The 16,554-nt window shown below is 42.8% G+C and overlaps 1 protein-coding gene across 4 annotated transcripts in view; it reads right to left on the bottom strand.

The window, feature by feature from the left end:
* col16a1 (collagen, type XVI, alpha 1) overlaps window positions 1–16,554 on the bottom strand; it is a 73,139-nt gene that overhangs the window by 47,309 nt on the left and 9,276 nt on the right. For all 4 annotated transcript variants that reach the window (XM_076755338.1, XM_076755339.1, XM_076755341.1 and 1 more), the window contains exons 3-7: window positions 9,197–9,265; window positions 8,991–9,108; window positions 2,778–2,901; window positions 1,715–1,996; window positions 954–1,034 (exon numbers count right to left, since the gene is read on the bottom strand). In XM_076755338.1, the coding sequence (XP_076611453.1) occupies window positions 954–1,034; window positions 1,715–1,996; window positions 2,778–2,901; window positions 8,991–9,108; window positions 9,197–9,265 (674 nt within the window). The remainder of the gene's footprint in view (window positions 1–953; window positions 1,035–1,714; window positions 1,997–2,777; window positions 2,902–8,990; window positions 9,109–9,196; window positions 9,266–16,554) is intronic.

The raw sequence follows: 16,554 nt of genomic DNA on the forward strand, positions 1-16,554 counted from the left end.
AGTTAGATGAGAAGATTAATACATCACTGACATATCAGTTAAATATACACCTACAGCCAGCAACCAGATAGCTTGGTTAGCTAGGTTAGCCAACCAGCACATGTGTGTAGGATTTAGGGACGTCTAGCAGTGAGGTTGCAGACTGCATTGCCAGTGTTTGGTTTGTCCTCTCTGGGCTACTGTACAAACACGGTGGAGCAACATGGCGGACTCTGTAGAACAGACCCGCTCCCTCTGCAGATACAAAGAGTTATGTTTAACGGTAATGAATATGAAGCGATTCTTATTTTCAGGTGATTAAACACTAATGAACACATTATTATGATATTATATTCAATTTCTGTCATGTTCTGCCAGTAGATCCCATACTCTTAAATACTGGACCTTTAACACATTATATCTCATTTGTTTAATCTGTACAAAAATAAAGTAAGACTGACAATTAGCCATTTTTTAGAGGGTTATGTCCTGAACAAATTCTTGGCTAGTTTGATAGGCAAACAGCAGAGACTCCAGGAAAATACTGCCTCCCGCCAAGAAATAATCCAGCAAATAATCAGTAACCAATAACAAATGCCAAACTTGAGTTTGTCTTTTGTAAGGATTAAACAAACAAGATGTAACATGTTACCCTGTGCTGATTAAATCTGCTGGGAGGTGGGTGGGAGTTTCATACATAGCCAAGCTAGCTCATTCCCCTGTTTCCAATCCTAATCGATGCTAACCAGCTGCTGGCTGTAGCTTCACATTTACTACACGGACTTTCTCTGCCAGAAAGCAAAAAGAGTATTTTCCCAAAAGGTGAACATATCTTCTAAAATTCAAATTTGCATTATATAAGCCGCTGCAGGACAGAATTTAGTGTAGAGCAGCTGTGAAGAGTCTGTGCGCCACACAAATTCACTGCTATCGTTAATCATTGTTTAACAGTTAGTGAGGGTTTTCATTCTCACCCGTGCCCCAGGTATCTCACAGCAGGCCTCCTGAATGGCGAGGGAGGGGTCGCAGTACAGCATCACCTGCTGAATATCCATCTGAGAAAGAGAGGGGGGAAAGAGATTGCGATGAACTTGCAGGTCTCCATAAGTCCTCTGGGCTGTTTATTTAATAATGCAAATAGAGTTTGAATGAGGCTGTAAACAAGGCTGAGAGCCAATTAATTTCTCATTTATATAAAGTATTAGGAAAGCACTTTGTCAGGAGGTTTACATGCGTGTGTATGTGTATGTGCGTGCATTTATGAACACTTCCTCCCTGTGCTAACGAAGGCCCTGCCTGCTTTCTAACTAGGCCGGTTAATTGATCGTCAAACTAAGTGTCTGGATTACTGGATCTATTCAGCGTTAATAGTCCCGGCTCACTACAGGCCCGTATTCCAAGGTAGTCTGTTTGCTTTTTTAAGCAGGAACAGCAACTCATTGCCTTTGATCTAAAATACAAAACGTAAGCACATATATGAATGGACACACGCGAGCATGGAGAGAATGAAGGATGTCAGTAAAATTATTTCGCTCTGCATACAGAGAGAGACTGAAGGTCATCACACTTTCAAGTTGTAAGTTTAGATGGCATTTACTTTGCGAAGCTTAACCTTGATCAAAAGCTCTTCAGTAGCCATGGGCAGTGGGCAGCCACACGCTGCATACTCAATCAAAAGCTCACACAAATTCTCTCTTTTCAGTGTTTATTTTCCCAGTTCTGCATGGATCCATACCTGCACAGGCCGAGCATCTGAAGCCTGAATGCCCAGCAGAGTGTGTCCATCAGTGGGCAGAACTCCACGGGGCTCCAGGGGTTTGGTCTCAATGGAGCTGCAGTCCACGTGAAGGGAGGCGGCCTCGTGTTGCACGCTGAGGGCCACCTTGTGCCAGCGCAAGTCCATCAGAGCTTCCACCCCCTCTCCAGTGAAAACACTGGTCATCAGGTCAGCTGCGGGGTCCACCCCCCTGGCACGCAGGGACAGGGTGCCATCGGGGCCGCTGAAGTCTACAGAGAGCTGTGTTTCGGAGCGGAGATGTGAGGGTTGGGGGACAGAGAGGTGGGGAGGGGACAAAGATGAGAGGGGTGGGTGAAAAGTGATAGATGAATATGCTCAAGTGCTAATTAAACACCAAACAATGCGTTCAACATGCCAACGCATAAGAAGAATGTAGCTGTCTGACTGGCAACAAAGAGTAATATGTACATGCTGCTAGGACCTAACAAAGCTGTAGAACACAGCAGCAGAGATGAGGCAAAGGGGAAGACATATTAATTACACACGCGAGCAGTACAGCCAATCAATCACTCCTAATGAGGCGACTTGGCCTCCATCCATCATACACATTGAGTATTTAAATCTGGCCTCAGAGTCTTAGTGATTACGAGGACTCTGAGGGACTCCAGCGCTTCATCATGGAACCCACATGAATAACAATGAAGGTGAATGAAAGAAGAGAGCAGAAGATGATCGAGGGAAGAGTGACGGGGAGCGACAGAGGGGGGGATCAGATGAAGAATAAGAGAGGACAAAAGATGCGTGGAATGAAAGCGGGGGAGAGAATTGAAAAGGTGTCACAGGAGGAAATAAATCGAAGGGGAAAGTGGATGACTATGCAAAAGAGAGATGAGAGACAGGAGGAATGAGTAGACAAAAGGCATGATGAACAAAAGGAGGGAGATCGAGGAAGAGAGAGCGAAGGGAAGGAGAGAATGAGAGAGGGAAGGAGTGGTGATAGGAGGAAAGAGAGGTCGGAGCGCTCAAAGCAGGCGATGAGGAAACAGAGAGTGAGCTGCACCTGTGGGTATCCCTGCTGATCAGATATCTGGAAGAGGTAGATGGTTTCTCTCAGGGCAGCTTTCTTTAAGGCCAGGGTGAAGATCAGGGTGAACTCCTCAGGTAAGCCGTGAGGAAACACCTGACTGGAACACAGAAGTTCAGGAGGGTTGGAGAAACATCACCAGTGAATATGTGGCAGCTGAGAAATGGTGAAACCAAGTGCAGTGGAGCCCCACCGGCTTTATACAAACATGTCAGTCTTCTATCACCGTTTGATATCGTCTTCTGGGATTGGAGGATCTTTGTCAAGTGTGAGAAACTGATGATGTCATCAAGGTTATCTTGACTTGGTCTTGGAGACTGCAAATTTATAGCACCCATTGTTACAAATTGGGATGCGAAAGATGCTATAAAGCTCTGTCAAAGGTGCCTATAAATAACTCCAACTGTTTGCCAGTCTACAGTCTGGAAGTATTTACTGACCTTCAAGTGTTAGTTTAGCCCCAGTGACTGCACATTTTCTCTCCTCACTATGAAGCTGTGGTGTTCACAACCGACAAAACCCAGCTGTAGGCTCGCCAGATAAATTTAGGTTAGGTTACCCCTGGCTGGCAAACAGCTAAAACGATAATAAAATAAGGCACATTTCTTGTCCTCAGGTAGAGGCTAAACATTTTTCCACACCTCCAGCCCCCGTGTGAAGCTAAAACGTCCCAGACTAGTCTCTCTACTGACCACACAGAGAAAACTGATATCAATCAAGCCTCCCTGCAAGAGCAAACAACCCAAAAAAATGTGCAAGAAACTGAGCATTGCTGAGACTAGTAGCTGAATTTTAAATTGTAATCCCTTATAGTGCTTGTTAAAAAAGAAATCACATTACTGTGTGTGTGTGTGTGATACAACAGTACTCTAGTTGTATACATCAGTACTGTATGTGTGTAGAGGTGTCTATTGTATGTATATTGTGTATACTGCATGTATTTCTGAAAATAAAAACTGTCTTTTGATAAATTAAGACAGCTGTTGGGTTCGCATATCTTTCTTTGATGTCCACATGAGTACAGTGACAAAGTGATCTTACAGTATGTGTGCTTCCTGTGTGAGCATCTTTATATTCTAAGCATGCACCCCCCCACCCTATTTTTCCCTTCTTGCCTGTCTCCTCACATTGTGACTGCAGCCAGCAGTACAATGCAAAGCCCGCTGTGTGTAACCCCCTGGCATTAATTTTCATAGCAGATACAGTCCGGCAAGTCTCATCGCTCAGTTTTGGTCAAGGGCATCTAAGCGCACAAATATACACACACACACACACACACACACACACACACACACACACACACATATACACACACAAATATTCAGTGCATGGGTGTGTGAAGATGTATTGAGAGATGAAGGGTTCACAAACAAGTCCAGTGAAATGCATGCTCACTGAGATGGTGAACACTCTGAAATGTTCTCTCTCACTCTTTTTCTTTCTTTCTCTCTCTCTCTCTTTGCAAACACACACACAAACACACACACACACACACACACACACACACACACACACACACACCTAAACAGTTGTGTTTCGACCACTTCTGAGGACATTACATAGACTTACACTCAGTTCCTGGAGACTTACATTAACTATAACCACAACTTGCCGAACCCTGAACAAAAGTCTTCATGCCACAATTTAATGATTTACATTATGTGAACTTGCAATTTGTCCCCCATAAAGAAGGCGAGTTCCCACACTGTGACTGTCTAAACACATTAATGTCCCCACAACATGAGTAGAACACATCCACACAAACAAAAACACACACACACACACACACACACACAAAATTGTTGATGCTGGCAGCTGGTTTCCCACTCTTAGAAGTAGGGTGACAGTGATTTATGACTGAGGGAAGATCCAAGGGAAAACAGTCAACTACAGGACGTCAAAACAAAGAGAGGATGAGTAGGAGAAAAGGTGAGAAAGAGAAAAGGTTGAACCTGGAGACTGGGGGGGCTGGGGGGGGGGGACAAAGAGAGACAGAGAAGGAGAGAAAACTACAACGAGCGACCAAGAAATGCTGGTATATTATGTAAATTGGTGAAAGTTTGATATTAACTACTTCATGGAAAAAGTGCCTGTATAGACAATATAAAGACGGAAAGAGTGAGTGTGTGCCAGATAGAGACACAGACAGATGTTCAGAGAAAGAAAGAAAGAAAGACGCAATGTTGAAAATAGAGTTGCTTTGCTGTCGATTACTGACATGCGCTGCAGGGCACAAAACCACTCACAAACTATTGACTTTTAAGTTGAAAGTACCTCACCTTGGCCGATTACATTCACAGTGCTGGAAAAAACACACGTAAACACCACAGACACACACCTACATACACACAGTCGTGCAACGGGGAGATAAATCACTCAGTATGGGCCAGACAGATTCAGATCTAGCCTCTCCCAAGTCTGAGAGAAAGTTACTTCTGCTTCTCTTGTTTTTTTTTTTACAGTTAAAAAAAAAAGTCAGTGCAAACCAGAGAGGCACAGGGGAGGAGGGGAAGAGGAAATCTAATGTTGAAAAAGCAGATCTCTGGCTTAAGATGGGAATATCACCTGGAGAGGTATATAAGCACCCTTATACCAGGTTCTAACTGTGCTGAAATCAACTGTTTTCAGTGGAGAGTGTTTCTGTCCCTGAATGTATTATACACATCTGACTGATAGGAATTTTAAACAGCTCGAAGCTGAGATGTAAAAGAAAGAATAAAGTTTCAAGCTGTAGTGGCCAAATGTTAGACACAGCAGTTTTTCCCAATGGCCATCTTCTACTTTTACTTTTATTTTAAAGAATATGTATACAACTTCAGGAAGAAAATGAACTGTGACAGCAGCCCGTACCTTGACAACTATTATGAAAAGTATACTTTGGATATGGGAATTTATGTACTGGAGATGGCATCCTGCTAGGGTTCATATCACCACTGTCAGCACAGGCTCAAGTCTTTTCCAGGCTCAAGTGTTTTCCAGGCCCCTTCACCTGTCAAACACAAGGCTAGTCTACAGCCATGTGAGACTATAATTAGGCATGCTAACATGTTGATGTTTGGCAGGCAAAATGTTTACCAGGTTCCCCGTCTTAGTTTTGTGAGTTGCTTTGCTAATTAGCAAAAGTTGAAATGTACTCTTATTCAAGCATGTCAAGAAGAGTGCTTGAGTCTTGAGATGTTATCCCAAATGTAATGACTGTTGAGACATTTCGCTCAAAGCCACAAAAGTCATGGTGGGACTAGATGAAGTGTCAGGGGATCGCTAATGTCATTTGGATTCATCTTCTGGGTACCATGAATGTGCAAAATGTCATGTCAGGCCATTTGATGGTCCAGACACTTCACTAAAAGCCAAACATGTCTTTTAAGGAGGAAAAGTAACTGGAATGTATCCTCTGCAGACCATGAATGTCTGTATTACATTTCATCCTTATAGCTAAGAGCTGCTTAGAGACCAAAGTGGTGGAATGACTGCCCATCTGACCAAACGGCTGACCTACTGCAACTGTCATCCCTAGAGCCAGGCTTATGGGATGTCTGAAAAAAGGTCAGCATATTCAGGCAGGAAATCACCCCCTCTTCCACAAATGAAAGCTGAAACATCTCTGTAAAAAGTACATCATCCTCTCCTCATTGACTCATATCTGCCTTCTGCATTTGTTCTCTAAAAATAAAATCACGATTTTGCCCTTTAGCTTTTCTCTTATTCACCTCCTATATGTTTGCACCAAAGCCCTAACCTTTGCATCTTTGGTTGTTTATAATTTGGTAGATTTTTTGAAGTAAAATTAACTCTAGAGATCTGCAGCAAAATGCTTAATGTATAAGCAAACTGTAAATTATACAACTTTTGCTGATGTGATGATAAGTACTCATTACATGCATTTCAATCCTGTCATAAATAGTTGTGATCTTGGCCTCATGCCATGATATCTCTCCTACACTCCGTAGCTGCTTAAAAGAAACAGGCCCAAAGCAATCAAATCACATTTCGCTGGAATTAAAATGCGCGTGTCCAGCTGTGACTGGTGCCCATTTCACTGTCAGTAAACAACTGAGAGAGGTGAGAGACAAGTAGCTTCATCTGGCTGTCACTCATCTGCGTTAGCTTGGATTATCTGAATGGATTAGCCTCTGATACAAAGCAAAACGCTGCTTTCCAATTACTGTACACACGTCTCACACTTCAGTCAACCTCGCCAGCGAAGAATTATAAAGCTGCTTGAGTGACAGGGAGCCTGTGCTGGGAGGGCGCCGTGTATTATACAATTTCAGAAACACAGTTTATACCCTAGGACTTGAAAAGATGCCGCAACTGCACACGGGCACACACACACATGAACACACGCTCACCATCACACACAAGGACACACATGTATAAATGCTGAGCACACTCATACTGTTACCAAGAGAAAAAGCCACAGAACAAGCCTGAGGGTTTGTTCTGATGCATTCACTTATTGCCTGGATTTAAACCTTTAACCCTCTTGTTCCCTCACTGCTACATCCCTTAATCACCCATCTGTTCTCCACCTCCACTCTTCTTTTATAAATGCCTGAAACCCTTCCATACAACGCGATTTAAGTAGGAAAGAGTGGGGAAAAAAAAGAAAAGCAAATAATTAAAGAAGGGAAGCATTATGCCTAACTGATGCTGACACGACAGTCTTCTATGATTCTGTCTGTTTCAGAGTGGCAAGAAGGCAAAGGGGGAAAAGGCAAAGGGAAAAAAACCGACCTTCTCTTTTTTCTGTTTCGTCAATTTGAGAAACATGAGCACAAGATCGGAAGTTCTATGTCGAGAGAGAAGCAGAATGAAGCGCAGCTGACAGGTAAGGCTTATGTGCAAACATTGATTATTCTCTGTCCGAGTTAAGTCACCTAGGTAGCGTTCTTCTGCAAAGCCCCCGATGGCATTAAAATTTCAATAAACACCGCACCATAACAAAATCCCAAACCGGCAGCAGAGAAGAGACAGAGAATGGTGTTCCCGCCTCTCTCTGTATGGTTAAAGGCAAAACACAAACATCTTGGATTTTTCTCTTTGGCTCCAAAGATACTGATTTCCTGAGAAGTGACAGTTTTTTTAGTCTTCCCCCCTTTTCATAAGGACAACTACTCTCTAAGCCTGTGACAAACAATATATGTGACACTTTTAGAACAAAATGTCTCTACCGAAAAAGACTGTTTTGTAGACAGATTTATCGGGCCTTCAAGCAAGTGGAGCTCACAGTGCTGGACAGAGTGATAAAATACTCTAGGCTGACCCAATTGGCAAGTTCTGAAAAACTGCTTTATCGGTGGGTAGAAAGAAGCTCAGCCGCCTGAAAACCAGCTATAATTCACAAGAACTGAAAAAGAAAAAAAAAAAAAGAAAAGAAAGAAAAGTGGACTGAAAAACAGCCAGCCATAACCCTAATAAGCACTTGTCACGCAATTCCAAACATAATCTACACCCAACTGCTGTGTAATAACGACATGAAAACCCAGTAAAGTATAATTAAACCATGTCAAGCTGCAAAACCATGTTGTGCAAGGAAGACGTGCTCAGTTGGATTTTACAGTATGGCTGCAGGTCTCTTCACCCAGAAACAAGCTCAGAACAAGCCCAGGCTCCCGAACACCGCTATTAAATTCATACCCTTGTAACTCTTTTATTTTTTTACAGGCATCAGCATCATGTCAAGTAATTAAGGCATCACTCCTATAGTTTGTGCTCAAGCAAATAAGCCAGGCATTTCATATGAAAAACTACTTACAATAAGTACATGTGGTCACAAACGGAAAACCAAAAGGCAGTTACAGTGCAGCTTTACAAGCCAGTGTCAGCGGTGAGGGAAATTAAGTGGTATTTCTGGAAATGCAATCAGAGTTTGACCCGTGGTGCATGGTTTACCAAGTGCACGCTTTTTATACTACAGCCATTGGACAGTGCTGACATGTTGAGCGAGGGTTCAGAGGCTGATTAGCCGTAGGGTGTTCACTCTCTCTTTGTTCAGACATGGCAGAAAAAATGCCAGAGCCTGTCGACATAGGCCTACAGAAAGCTGAAAATCCAACAGAACGCTCACTCTATTTCTCTTCCTGTAATACATTCCCTTCCACCCAAAGCTGTACACAAAGTGCAAGACGCGTTTTATCTGCAGGTGCTTGGAAAAGAGCAAGTGTGGGACATGTACTGTGAACTTACTCGGTGGGGCGTAGGAGTGCAGTCTTGCCCAGGCGGAGGATGACAGGTCCTCGAGGGTTGCGGATCTTCTTGACATCTGCACTCTTGAGCAGGGAGAATCGCCTCACCAGATTAAATCCTGACAACAAATGGCATACATCAGCGCCCACATAAATAAAACTCAGAGAAGGATATGTCTGTTTGCATATTAGAACTCGTCTTTTCACCGGTGATATTGTGCCTGGCCGTCTGAGGAAACTTCCATTCATCCACTTGTAAGGATGGGCATTGTACATCTGCGGAGGGAAATGAAAATAAAAAGTCAAAAAAAGTTAGTGTGTATAACAGCAAAAGCCTTGAAATGTACAATAATTCAAGCATTCATGAGCTGTCAAGAAGAGCACATCAGTCTCTGGAGAAGTTATCCCAAATATAACCTTTCACACTTACTGCTGGGTGAAATGGACAGAGTTTGCGTGAGAGAGAACAAGCAACTTCAAACACACACACACATTTGAGAGGAACAGAAATATTGATCTGGAAGAAAGAGAGATGGAGTTGGTGGGGGTGAAAGACAAGTCAAAAAAAAAAAAAGAGTGTAAAACACAGAGAGCGAGATGAAATGAGGGCAAAGCTGCGCAGGGAGGAACACAACCCGGTCTGACAGGTTGTCTAGCACCAAGCTTGTCTGTCGTGGTAGCCTCTGTTTGATGGATATGTTCTCACCCTGTCAGGGGAGGTTACAGAGAAAAGTGTTGCCTGTCAGAGCGAGGGGGAGATGTGAGACGGAGTAGAAAAACTGGGCAAGTACAGGTAGACATGAACCCTGTGAATCACTGTGATCCACAGTTAATTGATCTCTTTGGGGCCAAGGACCAAGGCCTCGGGCCAGACGTTCTGGAGGGCACAGTTTTTCAAAAAAGTGGATTTTTTTTTTTTCTTTGATTATTTTTACTATGACTGCAGAGAATCTGAAAGCAGGTGGTGCCCTGTGTTAACCAAAAATAAAACTTGATCATTTTCTCTGAGCTGTTGCTGTCAGTTATCATCTCAATTATTAACACGTGAGCTGAAGGTTAGATCTTTTAATTTAACCTCATTCATCGGCCTCGTTTCACCACTCATGTTGAAATAATGTCCATGCGGACCAAATAAGAGTGATTCTCTGTATCTAATGAGATTGAGGAGTGGTGTCCTTCTAAAGCAAGAAACACAAAGTAAAAGAGTAAGGGCTAGCTTTACCTCCATGTTTATTTGCTCTGAGGTAAGCTGCAAACATTAGCATGACTGGCTAACCAGCAAGATAAAGTCTTGTGTTATTTCCAGAGTTGAGAGACTATAAACTATATTGTTATATGAGTTCCTTTAGAAAGACACTCAAACAACTGCACTTGCGTGAGATAGTACTAACTTTGCCTTCTCTCATATAAAAGTGTAGCATACTGTTAAAATTCAAACATGAAAGCATAATATAAGCTAACCAGCTTGCTACCATGAGTAGAGCAAGGTTGGAGAGATTGCTGTGTTAGCACCGTTCAGCTCAATGCATCTCTGCTGCAGTTACTCTAACATCAGTCAACAATGGTTCAATTTTTAAGTGGGTATGCACCTTCATCACTGAGCAACTTTTCTATCTCTATGGGGCGACAGTGTTGTGGTGTGGTGGGGGTGGTGGGTGATGGATTTCAATAATTGACCAGGATGTCAATCTTATTGCCCAGTGTGCAATGGTCATTTGTCTAATTTTATGAATTTGTCAGGTGGTACTGGAGGTTTTAAAAGGGAAGAAGACAAAAGCCTGAAGAAAAAGTTTCCTTTCTTAGACACTGAGTATAACAATACATTTCAAACAAAAGTAATGTTTTTCTGTCGCCTAGTTTTAAGGATTCAGTGTGATGAAGTTGTTAAGAATGTCTTTGAGGAAACAGTCAGTGCACTGCATGGTGGGTTGCCTTGAACGTGCAACGCCAGCACACTATCTGTGTTTCCAACCACAATTTCACTTTATCCAGGCTGGAAGTCTCATCAAAACGAGGAAAGAGCCTAATATAAAATAATAACATCTAACTGACTTTAATTAAGAGCTAGGAATTTAATTTCACGGAGGCCGGCGCGAGAAAGAATTAAATCACATTTAGCGCTTCATCACCTATTATCAAGTTCATCACTAGACACCCTGCAGCTTCAGCTCATCTTGGTTTAAAAACACAAAGACCGTTTCAAAACAGAGGAAATTTCAGCGTGTCTGCCTGCAGTCTGTCATTCTCTGTCTACAAATACAAGTCAAGGTGCGGAAAAGAGATGTCAAACAGCGGTGTTGTGGGGAACCGAGAAAAACTTCAGATGAAAAGTCAAAGAAATTTCACGAATTGAATGTTTTACCTGAACAAAGTAACAGATAACAGTACAGGAAACATCATGCACAAGTTTAGAGTCTTCTGAGCCCTCTGATACTCTCACACACTCTATCTTCATACACACACACACACAATCACACATACTGTATTTATATCTTCACTGGTCCATCCTGAAATTTTATCTGCTGACACAGCACAAAGTGCACTCTGCAGCCTCACAAAGACACGGCTTCCTTTTAAAGACATACATATTCAGACACACACACACACCAAGAACTCATCCTTACATCTCCCACTGCAGGTTTTTTGAAGTCAAGAGATGGTAAGACACTTTCCTCACCATTTACTCATTCTTTTTTCTCACTCTTTTTCGTTGTTGTTGTTGTTGTTGTTGTTCTTCATCACTGCCCCATTTCCATCAGACAGAATCAAGATGAAGGCTTTGTCAAGAGTAATCGTTGCTGGAGGGCAGCAGAATGAAGTAAAATAAAAACAGAGAACGGAGAGGGAGGAGGGGGGGGGAGTGAAGACGAGGGCATGGGAGGTGAGAGAGGTGTTGCTTGACAAAAAGCAACTTGCCCTTAACTCACAGACTAGCACTGCTGACGCTATTTCTGAGGTCATGTCAAGACTGGCTACCTGCAGGGCCTCTATCCTGAGGTAAAGACAATTTCTATTTTCTGTTTTAAAGCTAAAGATGGTGCCATCTGTCCTGTGTCCATTTTAAGACATCTCAGACTCATGCTCTACATCGCATGACTTGACCCAACGTTCATCAGTTTTAGCATGCGTAAAGCTCAATGTCATTCAGCAGTTCAGCTGTACAGCAGACTGAAAGCATTAGCATGGCATACTATAGCATTAGTTTCACACAATGCAAAGATGTTAACTTCCCAACTTGAAACTTTACTATGCTAACATGTAAGCGCTGAGTTCAAAATCTAGCTGAGGTTGATGAAGTAGAGCTACAGCTAACAAAGTACACCTGACCCCCCTCTTCCCACACATACTGTCCAGAAGAACGGAGAAGGATCTTGGCCATCGTGAGGTGAACCACACGCTAACATCAGCCGCTGAGACTCAGAACAGCAAGCAGCACAATGTGGGGGAGTTGAGAAAACTTCTGAGTTTATGGAAATGTATGCTGATGTGCAGGACTGACAAGCAACAGCCTCGACTGTGTAAGAGAACTTTAACAAATTGGAAGATAGCTGATAACGGTGCAGTGGTTCTCAGACCAGGAGGCAGCCCCCCCTCGCGGGCATAGATGACCAGGGAAAAAATATGGAGTGAAACTAAGTTGAATGAATGTGATTTATGTAGGGAAAATTTTAAAAACGTCAAACAAAACAAGAATTTGCTGATGCTGCTCTGTTGTGTTCTTTTTTATTAGCTGTTCCCTCGATAGTTGGTAATTATTAATAAAAACTGTGGGGTGGGAGGGCATGACATTCTTTCTGCTTCTGGAGGAGGGCATGTAACTTGAAACCTGGATCTGATCGCTGAGGAATCTTTATCAGATAGCTGATAGCCTTATCAGAACGTTTTCACTGTAAACAGCTGCGAGCCATGAAACCAAAACAAAGAGCTGAAAGGTGCTAAGATGTCCTCTGAGAGGAACTGCAGCTGGATGATAATTCTCTGTGGGCTTGTGACTATGAGTGACCTAGAGTTAATAGAAAAATATTTGCTTTAAATGATAACATGGCATAAATTTCCCAAAATGCCCGGAAACAGCTTGTTCATGAAATGAACTACCTCGCCGTCTGCCAGTGTAGTGGCAAAATCAGAAACTAACGAGGCGTAAAGCTGAAGATGACAAAACCAGATGAGGCTGAGCTAAGCCACAGCTCAGGCTGATGAACGCTGAGCATAAAGTCAAAGGTAAAATTGAAAAGCTGAGGCTGAGATGTCCTACAGAGGTCATTGTATTCAAAACCTTTATCACGAAGCTTGCCACCAAGTTAAAACTCCCTCTCCATCACGTGGATTGAGAGCAAAGAAGAGGTTTTCTACTGTCTGCATTCGCACACTGATAAATCACGAACCACTTTGAGTCACTTCGTAGCACCTTTAAAGCTCTGAATCACGTTAAATGCTGAGTTTACTTGTAAGACTGACAGACTTTTGCTCATACTCATGGTAGAAACAAGCTGTTTCTACAGATCTCAGAGGATGGATGATATTTTAGTGGACTGTTGCGTACTCAGGCACTTTGGCAGTTTGGCAGAGGACACACTGCGGAACTTGAACCCCATTTCCTCTCAAGCTGTGATCAAAGGAAAGCATTTGCTTGTTGACAAGCTAATTAGCACATAGTATGCGTGCCACTCCAGGATCCTGCTAGTAGCTGCGTGTAGCCTTAAAGAGATTGGATGGTCTTGGCTGAGTTCACCTCCTCTTTGATGGGATGTGTTTGAGTCTTGCCAAAGCAGGTAATGATACTACACTGGCAGTCATGCAGTGCACTGCTGTGAGAGTTCCCCCAAGTCTCCCCCTTGCCAAAGATAAAAATTCAGGACATTTTAGGTCTTTTAGAGAAGTGAAGCACTACTTTTTGATGTATACAGACATTCGCTTAACCTGGAGGGCGTGCAAATGAAAGGTGTCAGACAAGGAGAAACCTGGATGATTTGACTATTGTGAATGGGTCCAGAGTGTCAGGAAACTCAAATATAGCATGCCTTTAGGCCAATGAGCAGAGAAAGATCTACTCCTCAGGCATTCAATATGACAAAGAACATCATAGGTGTACAGCACCAGCTCAACTCTAGCTGACCCACTGCATTATCCTAGCTAAAATAAGTAGCGTGACATTTCTTGGATCGTGACTGATATTTAACAACCTTCAGAGGGTTTGGGAATCAATGGCCTTATCTACTAGTGCTTTGTTGTGGCCTAGGTATCCTGAACCCAACTGCCTCTGAGTTTTAATTCTGTTTCCTTAGCAGCAAACACTTGGCAGAGTGCTTTCATTAGGGAGAAGAGGTCAGAAGTGTGCTCCCAGTGTCAGAGTGTGTGGTGTGTGGATTGTAATAAGAGAGGCTATGGTTGTTATTGAATGTGCTTCACAATGAGGCATTCCAAGATAATTGGCCTGGGCTGCTGATCAGCAGAAAGTCAGGCTCAGGGGGCGAATCCTCCATCTTCTGAAACTATTAAACGCATGCAACATAAAGGATGATGGGTAATGTAGTTGATGATTCAACACAATGATTCGGTGCAGCCAATGCATGGCTAACAGTGGGGGGGGGTTGGGGTATGAAGTAAGAGGGAGTGGTGGGATTGAAACAGAGGGAGAGTGTGTGTCTCACTTGCCCTCCAAGCCAAATGAAGCAGACAAGAGAGAGCTTTCCTGGTTGGTTTCCAGAGATAAAACTGCAGCACAGAGGAGTGGAAAGACTTAAAACGCTGCATTTCAGATGGATGAGCTCACTCATTTTCCCCTTGTAGGCCTCTGGCCCACATTCAGTGCACTCTCACAAGCTCACACACACACACACACACACACACACACACACACACACACACACACACACACACACACAGACTTGACTCATGAGAGACACAAATTTACAAGCTTTTCACAACAATAAACTTGGACAGGACATGCAAAAGTCTGTACATCTCTCAAATTAGATCATGCTGTTTGACATAATGTCTGGCATCATGTGTGTTCGTGCACCCTGCACACATACGCATTGGTAAGTGAGGCTGGGTTAGACCATCAGAGAAAGGAAACTGGCTGTCAGACATTTTCAATTATTTTTCTGACCGCATTAGTCACTTGTTGGTCATTTTCATGCACTGTGCAGTATTGAGATGTGACTCAATACTACTTTACTTAATGGTGTTTTAAGGTTATCGCTTGCCCATTATGCTTTTTTCTAGCAGTTCTTTTTCTTCAGAGAGTATTGGCACCACAAGACAGGCTCATTCATGAAACAGCAGCCCTCAAGCAGTTACATGGTCATCAAGGGATTTGCTCAAGTTCATTTCTTGCCAGTGATGTTCAGGCACTGCCCGTTACAGCTTACAAACTAGCCTCATCACACCCTGAAGGTTACCCATCAGCCCGAAAAACTGACCATCAGCAGTGGAGTCTGAGTAATTAATGCTTAAGGGTCTGCTTCAAATTCTCTAAAATAAAAATGTCAACATGACATGCTATGGTCTTTACAAAATTAATGCTCAATAACATTGCTCTCATGACACCGTTTAATGAGTGCTTAAACTTGCACATCTCAATATTTTATATTAAAAATGGATGATGATGATGATAATGTGATAAGGGGGCTCACACACTCACTCAAACCCAAATTTATCACCTGATTCTGCAGTTCCTACCAGCTCTACAGAGCAATTTCGCATCTTTTTGAACTCGTTGCTTTGTTTTTCTGACCTGTAACTTTTATGTATTGCTTCAGCTTCACTGCTGTCATCAACCTCGACTCCAGCAGCAGTAGGCAGCTGCTTTCAGCAAAAAAGCTCTGATAAATCCACAGTATAAAACTGCCCAGCATGTAATGGCAGACAGACAAAGTTAGCGACTTGCTGGGGAGGAAAGAGGAGGACTTAGCAGCTAAAGAAGCACACATTTTTCACAGGAGCTGGTGGAGTCCAAAATAGAACTAAAATGAGAGTGAACTCCGTCAGTGACTCCCAACACAGCTCACAGCTTTACTTACTGTTAACTCATTATTAGTTAGGGGTTGGCGATACACTGGTTTTGTCACCGGCACTGACATGGATTTTACAATACTGTCATTACCGTGCTAAAAGTTTAAGCATATTAAAAACTTCACTGTGGCTGTGATAGCATGCAGTAGAGAGCTATGTATGTACTCATAGAACTGGAGTTACATCCAGTAACTACTATTTTCTTTGCTATAGTGCTGACTCCTGTAACATGATGTGGAGGGTAACATTATGAGCAAAGCAAGCCAGTTTCTCTGTTGTTGGCTGCAAGAATGAACACAAAAGTCTTCATCTATTCCCACCATCTGAGGAAGTGGGCACACAGTGGATTATCTTGATGCAAATGTCCCCAGAACAGCTGGAAAACTCTTTTGCTATATTTGCACTAATTAGTTTTCTTCAGACTGCATTGAGGGCCAATAGAAAGCAGAACTGACGTCAAACTTAGAACCAGTATTCTGCTGGTAAGTCTGCTATATTTGGCGTTAGCATACTCCACTGCTAATGTGGCTAGCAGCATCTATTGCAGG

Source organism: Chaetodon auriga, chromosome 17, assembly GCF_051107435.1.
Source record: "Chaetodon auriga isolate fChaAug3 chromosome 17, fChaAug3.hap1, whole genome shotgun sequence".
Classification (NCBI taxonomy): domain Eukaryota; kingdom Metazoa; phylum Chordata; class Actinopteri; order Chaetodontiformes; family Chaetodontidae; genus Chaetodon; species Chaetodon auriga.